At 45.6% G+C, this 20,224-nt stretch overlaps 1 protein-coding gene across 5 annotated transcripts in view; it reads right to left on the bottom strand.

Moving 5' to 3' along the window:
* Positions 1-20,224, bottom strand: part of RIPOR3 (RIPOR family member 3) — a 229,110-nt gene that overhangs the window by 12,434 nt on the left and 196,452 nt on the right. For 4 of the 5 annotated variants that reach the window (XM_033915149.1, XM_033915148.1, XM_033915151.1 and 1 more), the window contains 4 exons: positions 6,967-7,102; positions 6,241-6,373; positions 3,317-3,478; positions 1,292-1,447 (listed from right to left, as the gene is read on the bottom strand). In XM_033915149.1, coding sequence (XP_033771040.1) covers positions 1,292-1,447; positions 3,317-3,478; positions 6,241-6,373; positions 6,967-7,102 — 587 coding nt within the window. The remainder of the gene's footprint in view (positions 1-1,291; positions 1,448-3,316; positions 3,479-6,240; positions 6,374-6,966; positions 7,103-20,224) is intronic. The other variant, XM_033915152.1, reaches the window with a different exon arrangement.

Raw genomic sequence — 20,224 nt, 5'->3', positions numbered from 1 at the left:
CCATCTTCACAGTGGCCAATCCAGGTCACAAGTATCTGGCAAAATCCCAAATAGTAGCAAAGTATTTTTTTTCTGTCCGTTCATAATTTTTAATGCCACATTCATTTATATCAAATAGAATCTCCAAATACTGTTAAAGGTACTTATTAAGATTCAAAACAAAAATCAGTAATAGTCAATAGGTCATAACAGAGAGCTCACTGACACACATTAGATCAAAATCTACTTTTAACAATAAAAATTTTAAAGTGAGTAAGGCGTGCCCTCAGTGTGAGAAGTCAGCAGTCGTGAGTGGAATCACTCCAGCGCTTAACAACGATGGCAAGGTGAGCAAAATCTCACTCATTTTCACCTGCACACCATCATCGGGCATGTCGCTGTGCATAAATCAAAAACGTGATAATAATAAACTTTCAAATGTTATAATTTAACAAACTTAGGGCTCCTTTTACAAAGGTGCACTAGCATTTTTAGAGCACGCACCGGATTAGCGCGCATGGTATTTTAGCACGCACTAAAACCGCTAGCACGCCTTTGTAAAAGGAGCTCTTAATGTGATTATGCTAATCTGCTTGAAGACCTAAGCTAAGTGCTTTTCTTTTTGCAATGGAAGTAAAAAAAACTTTTCAGCACTTGCATTAGCACGCTGTGTGCTGCTGCACAGTGCCCTGTTGCAAAACATGGCTTATTACTATTCCTAGACCAGAATTACCTATCAGACTCTATATAGGTTAGAAACAAGAAGACTTGGACTATCCCAAGGATTTACAATTAAAATAACTAATTTCAAAATTATCCTACTGTCATCAAAATTCCTATATTGACTCATTCACTAAAACATATTTTTTAATTAAATATTTTTACAGCCCTCCTAAACATTAGATCATTTCTCTGCAATCTAATTACAGCCAGTAAGGTTTTCCATACCGTTGCTTGATATGGAAGCGATGTTATTAACTTTTTTCGATCTGATTTTCTTAACTGCTGGGCACTGCAAAATCATCGGATCCTTGAGAGAATGAGCTCTACTTCTATTCAATATCTAGATAAAATGTTTCCTGCTTAGTATTGTTTGAGAAGGAGATTTCTGGGTTTGGGACCAATAGTCAAGCAGCTTGTAATTAGAGGAGAAAAATCCTTCTTCAAGTAAACCAACATAGTCACTACAAAATATTCAGAACCTGTGCTTCAACCTGGATTCTCAAACCACCTCCTACTGCTCATAGCTTGTGAACAACTTTTAAGATACACTTTTAAAAAGTTGATATTTCAAATATAATGTATTTTCTACCTTCTTTTGTGAGTACTGCTAGATGTCTCTCCAGATCATTGGTATCATTTTTTTGTAGGTATCCATGGAACTGGAAGAAGGTAACTAATTCATCTGACAGATCAGGAGAGGTGAGCAAACCCATGCTTACAATCTGCTCCAGTAGTCTTCTAAAGACTGAACAAACATGAACAGAAAAGCACATGACTTTTGCATTATGATTGTAAGATATGCATGCCCCAGAAAAATTTTAGCAGCATGTTTGGGTTTGTTTGTTTTTTACATTATCAATAGACAATTTTAAATTTCCACTGTGACTACCAAGGAGATATTTGGCTAGTTTTATACTGCCAGTGGTCACACAAACTATCTAGCATTCATGTTAATTTAATATTGCATTTTTGTCAAAATCTTTTTTCAACACATGTAATGTGGAAAGAATTATATAAAATGATCAATTTTGTCTGTCTATAGACACAATGGCCCTCATTCTACCATGTTTTCCTGAAAATAAGACAGTCTTATATTAATTTTAGCTCCAAATAATGACTTAGGGCTTATTTTCGGGGATGCCATTTTTCATATACAACAATCATCTCTCCCTTCCTCTCCTCCACCCCAATTCTTCCTCTTTCTTTTCTCTTCCCCCCCCCCCCCATGTGCAGCATCTTTCCTCCCCTATCCCCCATCCCCTTGTGCACCTTCCCAAGGCCTAAGGCGGATTGCAGCAGTAAGATATCTGAGAAATTTAACCAGGAAATACAAAGATTAACTATAGAATTAATTCATCATTCACAAAATAAAACAAAAACTAAGGTAACATAATAATAAAAAAGAAACCAGTGGGGCGATGTGGTGGTGGGTGAAAAAACCTCAAGTTCCTCTGAGTTACAGCCTTCCACTAAGGCCTGCATCCTGAAGCATGCCCTGAAACGTACCTCAGGTACATGGGCTGAGCCAGTAGAAAGACTGGTGATTCAGCCTAGGTGTTAACACTGCTGCCAGCTTGCACTCAGTCACTAACCCAAGCTGCCTTGGGGCTAGCCAATAAAGGAAATCATCCCTCCTCATGGTACGAGTGCATACTTTAACCTGTTTCCACTAACGGCTAGTGAAGCCTGAAACAAATACTGCAGAATTCTTCTGCAGTCTTGAAGTGAAGAAATATATAACTTCCCATTCAATTTCTTAAATCCTTTTAGGAGAAGGAAGAAAACAGTGGTGAATAAGGGAGATGAAAGTATGTGGGGGGGAGGGGGAGAAGAAGTTGGATTCTCTCAGTTCGAGAGGGTTGGACCCAACATGTTTTGCATATTGCTTTGGTGGGAGGACCCTTGAAAAAGCGATATGTGAAACATGTTGGATCCAACCCTCCCGAACTGAGTTTAAAAAGATAAAGTTACTTGTAAAGAAGAATTCTATTAAGTCAACTTTGAAATGAAATTGGATATTTATTATGAAATTTGTGAAACTTAAATTATTTATTCCTTTTAAGCAGGCGGTAATTTTTCGGCTAGCACTTGCTATAGCGCACGCTAATAAAGCTAGCATACCTTTGTAAAAGGAGCCCTATATAGCTAACACCTAATCTCCTGTAACTAATTCTCCTCACAAATTATGATGGACTTTGCCCAATCAATTCACTATTGACACTGGAATGAGAGAAGACTGCCAAATTCAACATAAGAAATCAAATATTAAGCAAGAAGTGGCAACAGTTGTGAAATAAATCAGCGTACACATTGTTTCTGTAAAATTAAGGGCCCTCTTACTAAAGCTTAGCATTCATTAATGGCTTATTTTGTAACTATGGGTCCTGTGGCACTTAGCACACACTAATGTCCATTAACGAGCACTAAGTTTTATAAAAGAACCCTTAAATAAGTTTCTCTTATGAAGGGTAGTTGTGGATTTGAAAGTAATGACTTTGTTGTAGTTACAAGTAATTAATGAATTTTGCCAAATATGGAGAAGACTATTAGTGGAGCTTCCAAATTTGTACATCATTTTATTTTAATTTTCAATGGTGCTGGTTTTGTACTGTACCTGTTTCCAGCTGTCCTGGATATTTTCCTCTAATTTTAGACATAAATATTCTTTTAAGCTGATTCAAAAATCTTTCAGATGAACAGTACAGTATGCTTTCTGATTCTGTGCATTGACGCCATATTTTTAGTAAATGTTTTATCCTTTTAGTCATTGGAAGAGCTGTAAAATAAAGAAAAATCCCTAATGGCTTATAGCCCTAATTTGTATACAACATCAACCACAGAGATTGCACAAATCAGACCTGGATAGGAATAGAAAAAAAAATATGGAACTTGCACTTCCTCTGGGACCAAAATTTTGAAAAGTTCTGTTTTGCCATAGGCTGTGACATTCACCAGATGCCCAAATCTGCAGCAACAAGAAGAAAAAAGTATAGGACCTATGAGTAACCCACCCTTCATATGAGTTTTCCTAGTGCAACGGTAGCCCAGAGGACGATGGGACAACCACAGGATTTGTATTGGCACTTTTGTTCTGTTGTTGCTGGAAGGAGAAAGGAGCGCTTGCAAGATAGGGACATTCTGAGGGGAAATCCTCATCATTAGCACTCTGTAATCTCCTAAGGAACCTTACCCGCATAGTACCTAAAGATGCTGATGATTTAAAAGTAGCCCTAATATATATGACTACGCTACCAATACAAGCAAGAATACAATTCAAGTTTTACTGTCTACTATTTAAAGCAATGAATGGAGACAACCCAGCCTACTTGAACAACTGCCTTATCCAAACTGCCACAATCAGGCTAAGGAGAGTCCAGACACCATTCACGCACCCCCCAATCAGACGTCAAACACAAAAAATGTACAATGGCCTACTGGCCACGCAGGCAGTGAAACTTGACCATCAACTATCCAAACTACTGATCACGACACCACAGTACAAAACTTTTAGAAAAGAAATAAAAACTCTGCTATTCAAGAAATTCATCAAGACAAACTAACTCCACAGGAAGCGTTCCAATCCCCCCAAAATAACCCGCTCAACTATGTAACTCTTCTGGAATTGTCCAGATAACCTCTTATGTAATCCGCCTTGAACCGCAAGGTAATGGCGGAATAAAAGTCACTAATGTAATGTAATGTAATCTTGTAAACCCGTTACATTAATGGGTGCTAGAATAGATGTGTAAACTTTTAGCACAATGGGGCGCTGAGGTGTTTCTTTCTTTCTTTCTCTCTCCCTGCCCCCCTGTCTTTTTGTGTATCTGTCATTCTTTGTTTCTGCCTGTCTCTCTCCTTGGCCCCCTTTCTGTCTTTCTTTCTTTCTGTCTCTCTCCCAGCCAGCTGTCTGTCTGTCTTTCTTTCTTTCTTTCTCTCTCTCTCCATGCCCCCCTGTCTTTCTGTGTGTCTGTCTTTCTTTGTCTGTCTCTCTCCCTGCCCGCTGGCTGTCTGTCTTTCTTTCTGTCTCTTTCTCCCTGCCCGCTGTCTATCTGTCTTTTTCTTTCTGTCTCTCTCCATGCTCTCCTTTGTGTCTGTCTTTCTTTCTGCCTGTCTCCCTGCCCTCTGTCTGTCTGTCTTTCTTTCTATCTCTCTCCATAACCCCTGTCTTTCTGTGTGTCGCTCTTTCTTTCTGTCTGTCTCCCTCCTTGGCCCCCTTTCTTTCTTTCTGTCTGTCTTTCTTTATTTCTGTTTCTCTCTCCTTGCCCGCTGTCTGTTTGTCTTTTTCTTTATTTCTCTCTCCGAGCCAGCTGTCTGTCTTCTGTCTCTCACCCTGCCCGCTGTCTATCTTTCTTTCTTTCTGCCTCTCTCAGGCAAGATGTCCGATCACAGCTCTCCTCCCTTTTACCTCCGGCTCCTTCCTGTGTGTACGCCTGGCAGCAGTATCTTGACCCCTAGAGGCCTGGACATTTGCCATTCGTCGAGGCGCAAGCTGGCTGGGGTGTGGGAGGGAGGAAGCCATTGCCGCATATGCGCATGAGGATGGAGGACAGAGGCTGATGGAGAAACCGCCACAGGCTCCTACAGCACATGCAGCAGCACGGAGGCATGGATCACAAAGCATGGATGCACGGAGCTTAAACTGCGCATGCGCTCTAAGGGTTTTATTGTAGCGGATAGCCGTTCTCTGTAAACAATAGAGGAATGCAACCACACAGTATGGTGATGTCATCCAATGAATCCAGTGTTCCAGAGCTCTCCCCTTACTGACAGAAACCTTTAAAAGCTCCTTGAACGTGTGTAGCTAGTCCCACACAAGGCAGTACTCTTCCTTCATCTCAGTTCAGCTGGAGAGGAAGATGGAAGGAAAAATGTGGATCCATTTCCCAGCCTTCTATGCAGAGCTTCCAGTACTGGTAATCAATTTTGTTTTCTCCACAAACAAGCAGGGGAAATGTAGGCACATTGTATGGTGAATGCAAAACTGAGGTTTGCTGTGTTAAACAAATTTAGGTGAACAACGATGGGTGTCGGGTGGAAAACCAGTGTTTTGGTAGCTGGACTGTAAATAGTTACAAAGATCTGTCTTTCCAAAAGCACTTATGGCTACTTTATAGATGTCCATGAGAGGGGGTTGCCCTAATATTGTCTTTGCCTAGAACCTCTGGGGGCCTCTCACCCTTGCTATGCCATGCCACTGTTTACATGTATACCTGTGCTTTGCCCAAAACTCCACCCATTTGCATGCCTACTGGCAAAGTATGCACCATCAAATCATGGCATGTACTTTTCCTCTGGTCAGTATTCTATAAGAGGGCCATTTGCACAACTTATTGCTGCTTACAACTAGGCATCTCCTTATAGAATGCCCATGGGAATGCCTATGTACAAATCACAGAAAAGTAGCTGCATACTTTCCATGCACATACTTTTTATATTCGTATGTGATCCTGCTATTTGTAAAAGTACTTTTCTGCATGTAAAATAGACTGCATACAGAAAAGGCCTTGTAATTTACCCCTCTATATGTATAATACTTACTTTCTTCAATGCAGATGTTTCCAGCTTTATGAAAAGATAGAACAGAGAGAGTTTCTAGAACCTGACTCTGCCAGGACAATTCTTCCAAAACGCTGTTTTGAACAATTCTTGCTATGTTTGGTAAAATAAGTTTCTGAAATACAAAGGACCATTAGATACCAGATATAATATTTGTATTACCCTTTTCTATAAAATATCACTTTTTTTTCCTGAATAGTTAAGTGAATTTGGTGACAATGAATAGATATTATCAATTAAAGGGAGAACATCAGGCAATGTTAGCCTGAACAACATTGTAACTAAGCTCTTCCTGCTAGTAATGACCTGATTGAAACAAATTACTAATGGGCAACGCTAGAAAAACTGCACAGTAGCTATGCTTGTGTTTATCTGTCTTGTGAATAAGAAGGCTCATCTTCTTTGCTATCTAGCATACAGTTCAAACACAAACTACATAATAAAAAGAAAGAAAAGAAGAAATATGAAACCATTTTGATATGCATTGGCTATTATTAAGCCTCTTGTCATTTGTTAGGCACAGCCACACTCCCCATATGGAAAAATTATGTTTCTTACTTGATACTTTTTGTTTCTTTCAATCCCAACAAATCAGTTCAGAACATGTGGGTTCTGTCTATCGCTGGTTGATGGACTTCACCCACATCTTTTGAACTGATCTGTGGGATGAAAAGGAAGCAGCACTATCTTCCCTTACTGAGCTCTTACCTTTAAAAGGGCTTTGCAGATCTGCATGTGAATCATCAGAAGCACATCTAAATCATCATTCCCAATTGTTAATTCTTTGCATGAACTCTTCACACTACAACCAAATGACTCAAGCGCACCATCATAGGTGGTGTAGCTAAATACGACAGAGGAAACTTCTATTAAAACTCTGTAAATGAACTCTTATATATAACAAAGCATAAAAAATCCTTCCATTTATGACAGTGCTACAAACAACAATCAAACTGTTCAGAAAATTCTGGAACTTAATACATATTATGCACTAAAGTTTGATTTTTTTAAAATAAAACTTAGGTACTATTTATCTTTGCTAAAAAATGAGTTTGGTAGTAGAGAATGACATGGTGGCTTTTGCCTGCGGAACGGGCGAGCCGCAGGAACAGGGTGCAAAAAAGACTGGTTGCCTTGGGTATGGGAGACAAGGGTATTCACTGCCCTATGGAGTAGTGAATGGCCATCTCCCTGTAGTAAAGTATCTGCTGCGCGTTGCCTCCCTTTCCACCCCTCCCGGTCAGCAGCTCTCCTCATGATCGCGTGGTCCAGCAGCCTCCTCCCTCCCAATCACCGTGGTCCGGGCATCTCTTCCCCTTGTTGGGCCATCTCCCTCCCTTCCCTTCACCTTTGCTTGCACTTTTCAGAGTTTTCTCTCTCCAAGCAGCCCGCACACCACAGCCTTCTCACAAGTCACATGTGGCTGCCTCGAAACTTCTCCTCTGATATGAGATGCCCAGGTGGAAACAGGAAGTTGCATCAGAGGAGAAGTTTTGGGGCAGCCGCACATGACTTGTGAGAAGCCTGTAGTGTCTGGGCTGCTCAGAGAGAGAAAACTTCGATTCTGAAAAGTGCCCGCGAAGGTGACAGGAAGGGAGAGAGATAACCTGATAAGGGGAAGAGGTTGAGTGGTGCTGAATGGAAGTGGAGAGAGAGGGTAGCAGATGCTGAAGAAAAATGAGGAAGGGAGAGAGAGGGAAGCAGATGTTGAGGGGAAGTGAGGAGGGGAACAGATGCTGAAGGAAAGTGGAGAGAGGGGGAGGAGAGAAAGGACCAGACGTTGTATGGAAGTGGGTAGGAGAGAGAGAGGGGAGCAGTCACTGGAAGGAAGTGGGGAGGAGAGAGAAAAGAGCAGATGCTGAAGGGAAGTAGAGAGAGAGGGAGAAGCAAATGCTGGATGGAAGTGGGAGGGAAGATAGGGGAACAGATGCTGAAGGGAAGTGGGGAGATAAAGAAAAAAGGGCACATGCTGGATTGGATGAAGAGGACAGAGTTAGTGAGATACTGGTACGGGTGAGGGAAAAAGGTGGCAAGCTGTAAGTAAACACAATGAAAGGGAAACTAGTAAAAACGTTAACAGATACAACACGAATCCTGAAAAAGGACAATGAGTGCACCCCATCTGCCTAAACCCTAGCCAACTTCTTTAAAAATAAAGTCACAGACCTAAGAGTAACCCTATACACACCCACAATAAACACGATTCACTACCTCGAACACCATGACCAAGTCTCCAGAGCAGACATGATCTGGGACCACTTCAAGTTCCCAGACTGGCACCAGTTCCTAAAATTATTCAACAAATACACCAAATCAAACTGTCTACTTGACGCATGTCCCCCCAAAATCATGACAGTTGCCCCACTAGACTTCAAAAAGGAACTATTCACATGGCTAACAACCACCCTTATAAATGGAACATTAAACAAGAACATGGGACACATACTGATCACCCCCATCTCCAAAGACCAGAATACCTCTACAGCGCTGACATCCAACTACAGACCCATAGTAAGTATCCCCCTTTTCACAAAGATACAGGAAGATACATCCTTAGTGAACACCAATCAGGATTCAGAAAAGGATACAACACAGAAACAGTCATAGCCTCCATACTAAACCACCTTTATAATCTTTTTAGCAAAGGTAAAAGCGCACTGATCCTATAACTAGACCTTAGCAGTGCGTTCGACCTGGTAGACCATGAGATCATGCTACTGTGCCTTGATGCAATGGGAATTTCGGGAAACGTAAAGAAATGATTCCAAGAATTCCTAACAAACAGATCCTACCGAGTAACCAGCAATGGACATCACTCCAACCCATGGAATAACCCATCGGGTGTGCCCCAAGGCTCGCCCCTATCGCCCACTCTGTTCAACATCTACGTCGCATCCTTAGGTCACCTCCTAAAAAAACTAAACTTAAAGCACTACATATACGCAGATGATATATCCATCTTAATCCCTCTAACCGACATCACAAATGAAATTACCGACAACCTCTCAAACACAATGGCAGAAATCGAAAAATGGACCACCACCTTCAAGCTGAAATTAAACACAGCGAAAACAAAAGTCTTTTTGGCAAGCCCCAATGACAAAATCACAAGAACATCGCTAAAAATCAATAACCACGAATATCCAATATCCAATACCATGAAAATACTGGGTATCACTTTAGATACTCATCTAACCATGGCTGACCACACAAACTTACTGGTGAAAAAATGTTTTTACACGCTATGGAAACTAAGGACCATTAAAAAAATACTTCGAACCAACATCCTTCAGATTGCTGGTGCAATCGCTGATCCTATCCCGCCTTGACTACTGTAACATCATCTACCTGGGTATTCAAAAAAAAAAAAAACCAGTAAAAAAATTGAGATTAGTACAAAACATCGCTGTTCGCTTAATCTTTGGATTGAGAAAAAAAGACACTGGTTACCAATAGAAGCGCGAATACTATTCAATTTTGCATGTATCTGTTTCAAGCAAGTCTGGGGACTAGCACCTTCCTACCTGCAAACTCACTTCGTTCTGCACAACCCCACACAAACTACCAGAAACAAAAACATCTTTGCCTATCCAAAGATCTCAGGCTGCAGATACAAATCCTTCCTGGATAGAACCTTCATGTTCCAAGCGAATAGACAACAAGTATGGTTGCAAAACTGCATAAATGAATCCAAACTGACTTACAATGCATTCCGAAAAGCAATAAAAACCGCCCTATTCGACAAATTCATTGACTAAAACAGACCTCCCTTACACTAAAACAAATCCCCCGTAAACACTATTCAATCTCCCAGGAAGCTCCAATTTTCATGTATCCTTTACCCATGGAACTTAAATTAGTATGTACCTTGTTTATGTAACTTTTCTATTTTAGGCTCCTTATCATTCGCTGACTGTCCAGCCTTCTTGCAATGTGAACCGCCTAGAAGTCGCCTGACTATGGCGGTATAGAAAAATAAAGTTATTATTATTATTACTAGCTTTATAGCCCATTACATTAACGGGTGCTAGAATGTATGTGTCTGTCTGTCTTTATTTTTTTCTCTCTCTGTCTCCTTAGCCGCTTTCTGTATTTCTGTCTTTCTTTGTTTTGGCTGTTCATCACCACCCCTTGCGTGCTCCCCCTGTCCATTCTCCCTTCCTTTTACCTCCCCTTATCCAGCAGCAGCCCTTCTCCCTTGTTTACCTCCCCCCTGTCCATCAGCACCTCTTCCTGCTCCCCCTGCCAAGCAGTAGGCCTCTTTTTTCCCCCCCTATCCATCAGCACCTTTTCCTGCTCCCCCTACTCCCCCTGTCCAGCAGTAGGCTTCCCTTCCTTTTTCCCCCCTGTCCATCAGCACCTCTTCCTGATCCCCCTGTCCAGCAGTAGGCCTCCCTTCCTTCCTTTCCCCCCCCCCCCCCCCTGTCCATCAGCACCTCTTCCTGATCCCCCTGTCCAGCAGTAGGCTTTCCTTCCTTTTTCCCCCCTGTCCATTAGCACCTCTTCCTGCTCCCCTTGTGCAGCAGTAGGCCTCCCTTCCTTTCCCCAACCCCCACCAAAGCAGAATCTCCCCTCTTTCTATCCACCCCAACAGTCCAGCATCTCCCATCAATCTATCCTCACCTCTGTTTGCCGTTCGCGGGGTCCAGCTCCGGTGCATCGCTCACGCACAGCAGCGGGAACAGCGCCACCAGCAGCAGTGCCGCCATCGGGAGCCCTTCTCGAGGGAGCGGGACAGGCTGCTGAGGAGCTTCGGGGGCTGCTGAGATGACAGAGACGGAGCGGCCGAGCTGAACTGGCGTCCCCCACCCCTCCCCGGTGCCAGCGACGCTCTCCCTCTCAGCGAACCAGGCTGTAAAAAAAGGAGACTGTGACGTATAAGTGCGCATGCGCACTCGTGCCGTCACGATGGAACAGGGAACACGCGGCGCGAGTGCGCATGCGCGCTTAACATTTTATTATTATTGATTATTAAATTGAGGACTGGAAAGTAATAAAGTAGACAAAAGGTAGAAAACAAATTGAGAAGGAAGAGCCGAATAGAAAAGGAAGGGAGAGGAGAGAGAGATACCAGCGGATTGGGGGAGGGGGAGGGGGAGGAGACTGATACCAGATCTGATGGGAGGAAAGGAGGAGAGAGATGCTAGAATCCATCTGGGGGAGGGAGTGAGAGATGGAATGGAAGAAGACAGAGATGTCAGACCATGGAAGGAGCGGAGGGAAGGAGATTGGTGGTGCCAGACCAATGGGTGGGAAAGGGAGGGCGAGATGGAACGGAGAGGGAGACAGTTTCTGGTAGAGGCATAGAAATAGAGCAGATGCCATATGTAAGAGGCAGAGAGAAGGCAGACAGTGGATGGAAGGAAGAGAAAGCAATGTTACTTACCGTAACAGTTGTTATCCAGGGACAGCAGGCAGCTATTCTCACTAGTGGGTGATGTCATCCGACAGAGCCCCGATACGGACATCTTGCAAGCATGTCTTGCTTGAAGAAACTCAGAAGTTTCGAGATGCCCGCACCGCGCATGCGCCAGTGCCTTCCCGCCCGATGCTCTGGGCGTGTCTCCTCAGTTCAGGTAGCTAGCAGAGAAGCCAACCCAGGGGAGGTGGGTGGGACGTGAGAATAGCTGCCTGCTGTCCCTGGATAACAACTGTTACGGTAAGTAACATTGCTTTATCCCAGGACAAGCAGGCAGGTATTCTCACTAGTGGGTGACCTCCAAGCTAACCTCAATGGGATGGTGGGAGAGTTGGCAACTTAGGAGAATAAATTTTGGAACACTGTTTGGCCAAACTGTCCATCCCTTCTGGAGAAAGTATCCAGACAATAATGAGAGGTGAATGTATGAACCGAGGACCAAGTGGCAGCCTTACAAATCTCCTCAATCGGTGTCGATCTGAGGAAGGCTACAGAGGCTGCCATTGCTCTGACCTTATGGGCTGTGACCCTACAGGGAAGGGGTAATCCAGCCTGGGCATAGCAGAAAGAGATACAAGCCGCCATCCAGTTGGAGATGGTGCGTTTCGATTCAGGTCGTCCCAACTTGTTTGGATCAAAGGAGACGAAAAGTTGAGGAGCAGTTCTGTGTGGTTTGGTGCGATCCAAGTAGAAAGCCAAAGCACGTTTACAGTCCAGAGTGTGCAGAGAGACCGAGTTTGAAGTAGGAGAAGAAGGCAGGAAGAAGCACAGGGCTCGGGGAACCGGCGAGAGTAAGCTCCGCCCACCCCCACCGCATCAGAGGCAGCGTCGGACTCCCCCTTGAAAAGGGGGCGGAGTCAACGCGGCGAACTCTGCATCGGGTGCCGCGTGCAGGAGAAGGAGGCAGCAGCGCTTGGTAGCCAGATCAAGCAGGGGAGAGCCTGAGAGACCGAGTTTGAAGTAGGAGAAGAAGGCAGGAAGAAGCACAGGGCTCGGGGAACCGGCGAGAGTAAGCTCCGCCCACCCCCACCGCATCAGAGGCAGCGTCGGACTCCCCCTTGAAAAGGGGGCGGAGTCAACGCGGCGAACTCTGCATCGGGTGCCGCGTGCAGGAGAAGGAGGCAGCAGCGCTTGGTAGCCAGATCAAGCAGGGGAGAGCCTGAGAGACCGAGTTTGAAGTAGGAGAAGAAGGCAGGAAGAAGCACAGGGCTCGGGGAACCGGCGAGAGTAAGCTCCGCCCACCCCCACCGCATCAGAGGCAGCGTCGGACTCCCCCTTGAAAAGGGGGCGGAGCCAACGGCGCGCAGCCGTTCGGCGCGCGGCGAAGAGCATTTGCGGAGAGACAAGGCACTACTATCAAGAACAAACTGAGTAAGTCAGAGGGGTAAAGAAGCGACAAGCACAAAAGGAAAGCACATAAAGGAAAGAAAGAGACAGACACAAAGGGCCAAGCCGTATACCAAGGAGGCAGCAAGCAGGCAGAGGGAGAGAGGACACAAGCAACATAAGGAAGCAGCAGGCAAGGGACACAAGCACACACGAGGGAAGCAAGAGATGGAAGCCCAAGGAAGTCAGAAGGTGAGCTTTCCGGTCTTCTGTATCGGCTGCAATATGTATGACTACCTCCCTTCGGGGATCCAGGCATACATTTGCAATCGATGTATGGAGATGGATAGCTTGAAATGTCAGGTAAGACTATTGGAAGGAACAGTGATGGAGCTCGAAGACAGAATCCGAGCACAGGAGAAGATTCTAGTGGAATACAGCCCAAACGACGAGGTCAAGGAACTAGAAATGTTCATAGAGGAAGCTCATCAGCACCACGTAGAGATCCCAGGGCTGGAAAACTGTACTCAGGAAACCCATGTGAGGAAAGAAGACACCCATGCAAACACGGAAGAAACCGAAGACGAGGTAGGAGACAACCGCACACCAGGAGTAATAGTGAGAGCACAGGAAGACATCGCCCCACCCAAAGAACAGGAAAAAATTTCAAGAGTATCATTGGAGGAAGAAGACTGGCCCTACTCCAAGGACGTGGACCTACGCCCCCCAAGGAACTCCCGAATAAAGAAGATGGGGATCATCGTAGGCGACTCCATTATACGACATGTGGACAGCCACACCGCAGGAGGAAGAGAGGACAGAGTCGTCACCTGTCTGCCTGGAGCAAGAGTGAAGGATGTGACCAACAGGATCTCCAGGATCATAGATGGCGCAGGGGGAGAGGACACCGCTGTGCTTATCCACGTGGGAACAAATGATGTGAGCGGGCGGAAGTATGACAGGGAAGAGCTGAAGGGCCAGCTCCGCTCACTCGGAAGACAACTGAAGATCAGGGAGGTGAAGGTGGCCTTCTCTGAGATCCTCCCAGTACCAAGAGCGGATGGAAAGAGACAAGGGGAATTGCAAGTAATCAACGCCTGGATGAGACGATGGTGCGAAGAAGAAGGCTTCGACTTCGTGCGCAACTGGACGGCGTTCTGGGGAAAAAGCAAGTACTACAGAAGGGACGGACTACACCTCAACAAGGAAGGAGCAAGAGTTTTGGCAGGCAACATGAAGAAGGCAATCGAGAAGGCTTTAAACTGAAAGATAGGGGAAAGCCGACAGTCGACCACCGGTCGATGGCACGGATAGCGGGATGCCCCGAGGAAGAAGCCAAGGACTACTACTCCTACACAAGAGAAGACGACCTCACAGCCAATAAGGGAGAAAAAGCAGGAAGGGACAACTCAGACACAGGAGGGGATGACCACACAGCAAACAAGGGTGATAACACAGGAGCAGTAAAGGATACCGTAATTAAAACTATAGGAATGGTCAAGAGTAGAAGGTCCAAAAAGGTAACACGAAGGGAACTTAGATGTATGTATACGAATGCTAGAAGTCTAGGTAACAAAATGGGGGAACTAGAGACAATAGCAAGACATGACATATTGGATATCATTGGCATAACAGAAACATGGTGGAATGAAGAAAACAAATGGGACACAGTACTACAGGGATACAAACTGTATAGAAGAGATCGAGTAGGGCAGAAAGGTGGAGGTATTGCTCTATATGTTAAGGAGGAAATAGATTCTGCTGAAATGATTACAACAGAAATGAAAGAGAAGCTTGAGTCACTCTGGATCAAAATTCCTGGTAAATATGGAGCAGACACGAAAATTGGCCTTTACTATCGTCCCCCAGGACAGGCGGAGGAAACTGACTCAGAAATGATGGAAGAAATCAAACAAGAATGCAAGACAGGCAATGTAATTATATTGGGAGACTTCAATTTCCCAGGGATAGACTGGAAACTAGCAACCTCCAACTGCGGCAAGGAGGCCAAGTTCCTGGAGGTGCTAGGGGATTGCTTCCTGGAACAAATGGTAAAAGAGCCGACAAGAGGCAACGCCACCTTGGACTTGGTCCTAAATGGCCTCACGGGACCGATAACAGAAGTGGAAGTCATGGTTCCACTGGGAACGAGTGATCACAATGTAATCAACTTTAAACTTAACATCGGAAAAGGGAAACATGCCAAAACCTTAACCACCACCTTAAACTTTAAAAAGGGTAAATACGATCGCATGAGAGCCATGGTAGAAAAACGACTCGAGAAGATGGTGGACAAACTTGAAACGGTAGATCAGGCATGGTCCCTACTGAAAAATACTATCACAGAAGCACAAGATCTCTACATTCCGAGGATTCCCAAAGATCGGAGAACAAAGAGCAAAAGAGAACCGGCATGGCTTACCATACAGGTGAAGGAAGCCATAAAAGAAAAGAAGGACTCTTTCAAAAAATGGAAATGCATAAAGACAACCGAAGCCTGGAACAAACATAAAGATGATCAGAAGAAATGTCACAAGGCGGTGAGGGATGCAAAACAGGAATATGAGGAAAAAATAGCCCAGGAGGCCAAAAACTTCAAGCCCTTCTTTAGATACGTGAAAGGGAAAAAACCTGCAAAAGAGGCAGTGGGACCCCTGGATGACCAGGGAAGAAAAGGGTACATCAAGGAAGATAAACAAATCGCAGACAAACTAAATTCCTTCTTTGCGTCCGTCTTTACGAAGGAGGACACCTCAACAATACCTGAAGCGGAGAAAGTGTTTGCAGGAGAAATAGAAGATAGCCTCACCACAGTTGAAGTGGACTTAGACCAGATATACTATCAGATCGACAAACTTAAAAGTGACAAATCCCCTGGACCGGATGGAATTCACCCGAGAGTCTTAAAGGAATTGAAGGTTGAAATCGGAGAGTTATTGCAAAAACTTGCAAACCTGACAATCAGAACTGGACAGATACCGGACGACTGGAGGATAGCGAACGTCACGCCAATTTTTAAAAAAGGATCGAGAGGGGAACCTGGCAACTATAGGCCTGTGAGTCTTACGTCTGTCCCCGGCAAGATGGTTGAAGCACTGATCAAAGATAGCATAGTCCGGCACTTGGACGCACACGACTTGATGAAACCCAGTCAACATGGATTCAGGAAAGGGAAATCATGTTTGACGAATTTACTCCAATTTTTTGAGACCGTGAACGAGCAAATTGATAGTGGGAAGCCGGTGGATATAATATACTTGGACTTCCAGAAAGCGTTCGACAAAGTTCCACACGAAAGACTTCTCAGGAAACTACAAAGCCATGGCATAGAGGGAGATATACAAAGATGGATAGGAAAATGGCTGGAAAACCGAAAGCAGAGAGTGGGCATAAATGGGAAGTTCTCCGACTGGGAGAAAGTGACTAGTGGTGTACCCCAGGGCTCGGTACTTGGGCCGATCCTTTTTAATGTTTATATCAATGACCTGGAGGAAGGAACATCCAGTGAGATCATCAAGTTTGCAGACGATACAAAATTGTGCCGGGCAATAAGATCGCAGGAGGATAGAGAGGAACTCCAGAGCGACTTGTGTCGGTTAGAAACATGGGCAGAGAAATGGCAGATGAAGTTCAATGTGGAGAAATGCAAGGTAATGCATTTAGGCAATAAGAATAAGGAATACGAGTATACAATGTCAGGTGCAACTCTGGGGAAGAGTGAACAAGAAAAGGACCTGGGTGTACTGATAGATAGGACCCTGAAGCCGTCGGCACAATGCGCGGCAGCGGCAAAGAAGGCAAATAGAATGTTGGGCATGATAAAGAAAGGAATCTCGAGTAGATCGGAGAAAGTTATAATGCCGCTTTATAGGGCAATGGTCAGACCGCACTTGGAATACTGCGTTCAACATTGGTCTCCCTACCTAAAGAAGGATATAAAACTGCTGGAGAGGGTGCAGAGACGAGCAACAAAACTGGTAAAGGGTATGGAGAAACTGGAATACGAGGATAGACTTATAACACTAGGATTGTTCTCACTTGAGAAAAGGAGACTGCGTGGGGATATGATCGAGACCTTCAAAATACTGAAAGGAATCGACAAAATAGAGCAGAGAAGATTATTTACATTGTCCAATTTGACACGGACTAGAGGACATGAAATGAAGCTAAGGGGGGACAGATTCAGGACTAATGTCAGGAAGTTCTGCTTCACTCAGAGAGTGGTTGACACCTGGAATGCCCTCCCAGAGGAGATTATTGCGGAATCGACCGTCCTAGGCTTCAAGAGCAAACTAGATGCATATCTCCTTAAGAGAGGCATATAAAGATATGGTGGACTATAAATTACCAAATATATGTGGGAATTCAATCGTGTAAGTCAGACTATAAATTACGCCAGGTGTACACCTGGCAGGGCCTCCGCGTGTGCGGATCGCCGGACTTGATGGACCGAAGGTCTGATCCGGAGATGGCAGTTCTTATGTTCTTATGTTCTTATGTCCAGGATGAGAATGAGGCTTTGGAAAAAACACTGGAAGCACGATGGATTGGTTGAGATGAAATTCAGAGACCACCTTAGGTAGGAATTTCGGATGAGTACGGAGGACCACCTTGTCATGATGGAAGACAGTGACAGGCGGGTCCGCCACCAAGGCCTGAAGCTCACTGACCCTGCGAGCCGATGTGAGGGCCACCAGAAAAACCACTTTCCAAGTGAGAAACTTCAGTGGAGCCTTGCTCAGAGGCTCAAAAGGAGGTTTCATAAGCTGAGAAAGGACAACATTTAGATCCCAAACCACTGGAGGCGGTTTGAGAGGAGGATTGACATGAAAAAGTCCTTTCATAAATCTGGAAACCACAGGATGAGAAGAGAGAGGTTTCCCTTGTAGAGGCTGATGGAAAGCCGCAATAGCACTCAGGTGGACTCATATAGATGTCGACTTGAGACCGGACTGAGACAGGTGTAGAAGATAATTCAACACAGAGGATAGGGAGGCTCGCTGAGGCTCCTTAGAATTGGAAATACACCATGAAGAAAATCTAGTCCATTTCTGGGAGTAGCATTGACGAGTAGCAGGCTTCCTGGAAGCCTCCAAGACATTCCTCACCGCCTGGGAAAACTGGTGGGGAGTTATGTTGAGAGGAACCAAGCTGTCAGGTGGAGAGACTGCAGGTTGGGATGAAGTAGAGATCCCTGATGCTGAGTAAGCAGTGAAGGAAACACTGGAAGAAGGAATGGCTCCCTGCTGCTGAGTTGAAGTAGAAGGGAGAACCAAGGTTGCCTGGGCCACCGAGGAGCTATTAGAATCATGGTGGCTTGGTCTGATTTCAACTTGACCAGAGTCTTCTGAATGAGAGGAAATGGAGGAAACGCATACAGAAATCGATTCCCCCAATCCAGCAGAAAGGCATCTGCCTCGAGTCGATGAGGAGTGTAGATCCTGGAGCAAAACTGAGGCAGCTTGAAGTTGTGGGGAGCCGCAAAGAGGTCTATTTGAGGCGTCCCCCATTGTGCAAAGACTTGATGAAGGGGGTTGGAATGGAGAGTCCATTCGTGAGGTTGGAGGAGACGACTCAAGTGGTCTGCCAAGACATTGTCCTTCCCCTGAATGTAGACAGCTTTGAGGAAGGCATTGTGGCGAACTGCCCAATCCCAGACTCTGAGAGCTTCCTGGCAGAGGGAGGCCGATCCCGTGCCCCCCTGCTTGTTCACATAATACATGGCGACCTGGTTGTCTGTACGGATGAGGACCACCATGTCGTGAAGCAGATGTTGAAAAGCTTGAAGGGCATAGAAGATGGCTCTGAGCTCCAGAAGATTGATCTGATGGAGGCGGTCCGCACTGGTCCAGAATCCCTGAGTGCGAAGCCCATCCAGATGAGCCCCCCAGGCATAGGTCGATGAATCGGTTATGAGAACCTTCTGATGAGGAGGAGTGTGAAACAGCAAACCTCTGGATAGATTCGAAGAGGTCATCCACCAAAGTAGAGACTGCCGAAGAGCAGGAGTGACTATGATGTGTCGAGTCAACGGGTCTGACACTTGAGTCCATTGAGAAGCCAGGGTCCACTGAGGAATTCTGATATGGAGCCTGGCAAAGGGTGTCACATGAACTGTAGAGGCCATGTGGCCCAGGAGGACCATCATGTGTCTCGCTGAGATGGACTGGCGAGAAGACACAGACTGGCAGAGACGAAGAAGAGCATCCATGCGCTGAGGAGGAAGGAATGCTCGAAGCTGAATGGTGTCCAGTACCGCCCCGATGAAGGGAAGGGACTGGGTAGGCTGCAGATGAGATTTGGGAAAATTGATCTCGAAGCCCAGGCTCTGCAGGAAGCAGATCGTGGTCAAGGTCTCCGAAATGACCTTTGGAGCTAACGGGGCCTTGATGAGCCAGTCGTCGAGGTATGGAAATACCTGAAGACCCTTGTTCCGGAGTGCAGCGGCCACCACCACCAGACACTTCGTGAAGACTCTGGGAGACGAGGACAGGCCGAACGGAAGCACTCGATACTGCAGATGTAGATGTCCCACCCGAAATCTGAGGAACTTGCGGGAGGCCGGATGAATGGGAATGTAAGTGTAGGCCTCCTTGAGATCCAGAGAGCATAACCAGTCGTTCTGCTCGAGGAGGGAGTAGAGAGAAGCATCAGCATGCGAAACCTCTCTTTGACTAGGAATTTGTTGAGGACCCTGAGGTCCAAAATGGGTCGCAGGTCGCCCGTCTTCTTCGGAACAAGGAAGTACCGGGAGTAAAACCCCTGGTTCAGTTGGTCCGTCGGGACCGGCTCCAAGGCACGAAGCCGGAGGAAAGCCTGAGCTTCCTGGAGAAGAAGGGCGGTCTGAGTCAAGTTGGAAGGATACTCTCTTGGAGGGTGGTCCGGAGGGACCCGATGGAAATGAAGAGAGTATCCTTCCTTGATGATAGTAAGGACCCAGAGGTCGGTTGTTATGGCCTCCCAGCGATGATAAAAATGATGGAGGCGCCCTCCAATGGGAAAAACAGGGGGAGGCAGAATGAGGTTGGTTATGCCCTCGACGAGACAGTCAAAAAGGCTGAGTGGTCTTAGGGACAGCAGGCGACTGAGACTTAGGCTGACCCTTCTGGGGAGGCTGGCGCTTCGCCGGTTGCCTCGCAGGTGGAGTTTGCCTCGGCTGATAACGCCTCTGATAAATCAACGGTGGACGAGAAGGTCGAGACTGCTGAGGCTTAGGCTTCG

Source organism: Geotrypetes seraphini, chromosome 11 (genome assembly GCF_902459505.1).
Source record: "Geotrypetes seraphini chromosome 11, aGeoSer1.1, whole genome shotgun sequence".
Lineage (NCBI taxonomy): Eukaryota > Metazoa > Chordata > Amphibia > Gymnophiona > Dermophiidae > Geotrypetes > Geotrypetes seraphini.
Note: the sequence above shows the minus strand (reverse complement) of the source record. Positions and strands in the feature narration are given on the sequence as shown.